Below are 3,364 nucleotides of genomic sequence, written 5' to 3' on the forward strand. Positions count from 1 at the left end.
ATCTTTCTTCTATCATTGACAGTCCCTCTAGGTTGTGGGCTGCTTGCCTGTGTTCCTGAGAAGCATCTACGGTACCAGTCTATAGAGTGTGTTTTCTTTAGTGAATTACCGGTATGTTTACCGGTAATAAACTTGCACTGTTTTATGTATATGTTTGATTACATACAGCCTTGTGACAGTTTTCCTGCATGTCATAAGCATTTGAATATAAATTAAAATGTTAAAATCAAATCTGATATTGTTTTACCTTTTATTTGGTGTGTGGAAGAGGGGGTAGTCTTATACGGCGAGTATATAACAAACTCTGTATTTTGAGTGGAAATGTTAGGGGGTCGTCTTATACGCCCAGTCATCTTATACGCCGGCAAATACGGTAGGTCATCTTCTCTGGTCAACCCTGGTTCTGCAGTGCTTCCTTATTCCAAGTATTTATACCAATGAATAAGAGAATACCTACCTGGGCTTGTTGTGTGGTTGCCTGTGTGGAATCTTGTTCTTCGAGCTCTGGTACTGATTCATCACTGTCAGACTCTGTTCCAGACCCTAGGAGGCAAAATAATTTTTAGTAATCTTTAGTGGAGATTAAAAGGAGGCTTGTCACACCATGGCCTGCTTGGACTAGAGGTCACTGGCTTATTTTAAACCTCGTAAAGTTAAATGTAAATCAACTGACTTGTATAAAGTCAGCTTGATAGCCCCCTACTTAGTCACAAACTAGTGCGTATACATTCTTAAAGACCCAGCCCCAGAAATGAGAGGTAATTACTAGATGCAGCTGAACAGTTTATATGCTATAACTGCTTTATTTCCCTCAAGGCCTTCATTTCTTCGCATAGGCGAACACCAATGACCTATGTAACTCCAACCACTATCCAATAGCCAACCATCCCAGAAAGGCTCTGGCAGACAAGGTGTCTGCAGATACACGGAAGTGAAAAACACTTTCACATTGTGGCAGCAGATGAGGAAGGGAACTTTCCCCTTATCCTTTAAACTGCGTTTGGGGAGGCCAGAAGCAGTTATGTACACACATTTAGCCTTATTTTCAAGCCACTGACCCCAGCAATTTGATCTAATAAATAGTACTTATAAAGATTCTCTCAATGATGCCAACTTACAGTTCCAATAGTCACCTTTACTAGTTATCGTCCTGTGACCTCTCCCATTTCTTTCAAACATAATTCATGTATTTTAAGTTTTCCTCAATTGAAAGGCCAAGCACAATAGACTACTGAGGGAAAAAAGCATATACCTACACCATTCTCAGACTAGGAAAAATAGGTCTTTTAAACAAAGGAAGTCCCTGGGCACTGGTCCTTACTAATTCCAAGAAGTGAACAGAAATTCAAATACTCCCAATATTCAATAGTTTCCCAATATTTTAGCAAATCCCAGGCCCAGAGACAAAGGTTAGTGATGTGGTAGAAATTAGAGCAGATTAAGATCTAGAAGGTCTTTGGTTTTCAACATCACATCAGTTAGGTAAAATGATGGAAACTCAGGGTTAGTCTGGATCCCCATTACACAAGATGATACACAATGGACTATCTGAAATGATGAAAACCAAGATTGTTCTACATTCCTAGAGCTTTTGCACTTAAAATGATCATTCTAATTCTATTTTCAAACACAAGCAGATATTCTGGAGAAAGTGGCGCATCCTAGGGTTAGTAATGGTGGGTAGCCCCCAGGAGGAGTGTGGGCGACACACCATGCACACAGCAAACCAAGGCAAATACCCTTGTTGTTCTTCAGAACAGGTTGCTTGGCAGAGGGGGTTGGGGCAGGGATCCCAGCAGGTTTGGGGGTGGGCATGTTGACGAGGACCGGCTGGAAAGGCACTCCCCCCGAGATTGGTTCCGGGGGAATCAGAGGCGGCAGCTCATCCTCATCAGCGGGGGCTGAGGGCTTACAGGATGATTCCAGCACCAGCCCAGGTGAGGACGGCAGAGGTTGCTGTTTAGGAAGCAGAGGGGGAACTGGGGAGGGAGCAAGAGGCAGAGAGACTGTTGGGGTGGGTACTGGAGAGACAGGTGCTGATCCAGCTTTAGGAAGGACCTTCTCAGAAGCCGCTGTTGCTAGAGGCGTAGATGTCTCAGACTTTGGATGAGGAGCCAAGGGACCCTTTGGAGAAGGGCCTTTCTGAGCGGAGACTGCCAGTAGAGGGGTTGGAGGAGCCACTGTAGAAAGGGGTCCTTTAGTACCATTCTTGGCTGAGGGATCTGAGCACACAGGAGGTGAACTCTTCTTGGCTGGTGGACCTTTCTGAGTGGGAGCTATGATGACTGGTGCATTTTCTAAAGCTGGGCCAGTAAGTACTGCTTTGAGAGCTGTGGAGCCTTCCCTTACTGGGAGCCCTTTAGATGCCTGAGGGGCAGTGGATCCCAAGGGACATGTGACTGGAACTGGTAAAGCAGGGGACTCTTTGGAGGATGGGACTGCTGGGCCACCTATGGGGGCTGGGGCAGCTGAGGGCTCTTTGGGGGACGGAGTTTTAGCTGGGGTTCTTTTAGGAGATGGAGTTGCTGGGGCCCCTTTGGGGGCTGGAGTTTTCTTTGGGGATGAAGTTGTTGGGGTCCCTTTGGGGGCTGGGGCAGCTGAGGGCTCTTTGGGGGATGAAGTTGATGGGGTCCCTTTGGGGGCTGGGGTAGCCGAGAGCTCTTTGGGGGCTGGAGGAGTCACAGCTGAAGGAGTAGAAGCCACTTTGGGGCCTGGTGTAGCTGAGACCTCTTTGGGGGATGGAGTTTTAGCTGGGGTTCTTTTAGGAGATGGAGTTGCTGGGGCCACTTTGGGGGCTGGAGAAGCTGAGAGCTCTTTGGGAGTTGGTGTTGCTGGGACCCCTTTGGGGGTTGGGGTATCTGAGGGTTCTTTGTGAGATGGAGCTGCTGGGGCTCCTTTAGGGGCTGGGATTCTTTTGGGGGATGAAGTTGTTGGGGCCCCTTTGGGGGCTGGGGTATCTGAGGGCTCTTTGGGGGATAGAGTTGCTGGGGTATCTGAGGGCTCTTTGGGGGATGGAGCTGCTGGAGCCCCTTTGGGGGCTGGGGTTTTTTTTGGGGATGAAGTTACTGGAGCCCCTTTGGGAGCTGAGGTTCTTTTGGGGGATGAAGTTGCTGGGGCCCCTTTGGGGGCTGGGGTATCTGAGGGGGGGCTGGGGTATCTGAGGGCTCTTTGGGGGATAGAGTTGCTGGGGTATCTGAGGGCTCTTTGGGGGATGGAGCTGCTGGAGCCCCTTTGGGGGCTGGGGTTTTTTTTGGGGATGAAGTTACTGGAGCCCCTTTGGGAGCTGAGGTTCTTTTGGGGGATGAAGTTGCTGGGGCCCCTTTGGGGGCTGGGGTATCTGAGGGCTCTTTGGGGGCTGGAGCTG

The 3,364-nt window shown here is 48.8% G+C and overlaps 1 protein-coding gene across 16 annotated transcripts in view; it reads right to left on the minus strand.

Annotated features, from left to right (window-relative positions):
- The window catches only part of NACA (nascent polypeptide-associated complex alpha subunit), a 13,078-nt gene that overhangs the window by 2,513 nt on the left and 7,201 nt on the right, over nt 1-3,364 (minus strand). For 5 of the 16 annotated variants that reach the window (XM_015557455.1, XM_015557452.1, XM_015557448.1 and 2 more), the window contains 3 exons: nt 3,194-3,364; nt 1,740-3,137; nt 458-543 (listed from right to left, as the gene is read on the minus strand). The exon at nt 3,194-3,364 ends at the window's right edge or, in 2 of these variants, runs on beyond it. In XM_015557455.1, the coding sequence (XP_015412941.1) occupies nt 458-543; nt 1,740-3,137; nt 3,194-3,364 (1,655 nt within the window). The remainder of the gene's footprint in view (nt 1-457; nt 544-1,739; nt 3,138-3,193) is intronic. The other 11 variants (XM_006777892.1, XM_015557459.1, XM_015557460.1 and 8 more) reach the window with 9 other exon arrangements.

Source organism: Myotis davidii, unplaced genomic scaffold (genome assembly GCF_000327345.1).
Source record: "Myotis davidii unplaced genomic scaffold, ASM32734v1 scaffold509, whole genome shotgun sequence".
NCBI classification, from domain to species: Eukaryota; Metazoa; Chordata; class Mammalia; order Chiroptera; family Vespertilionidae; genus Myotis; species Myotis davidii.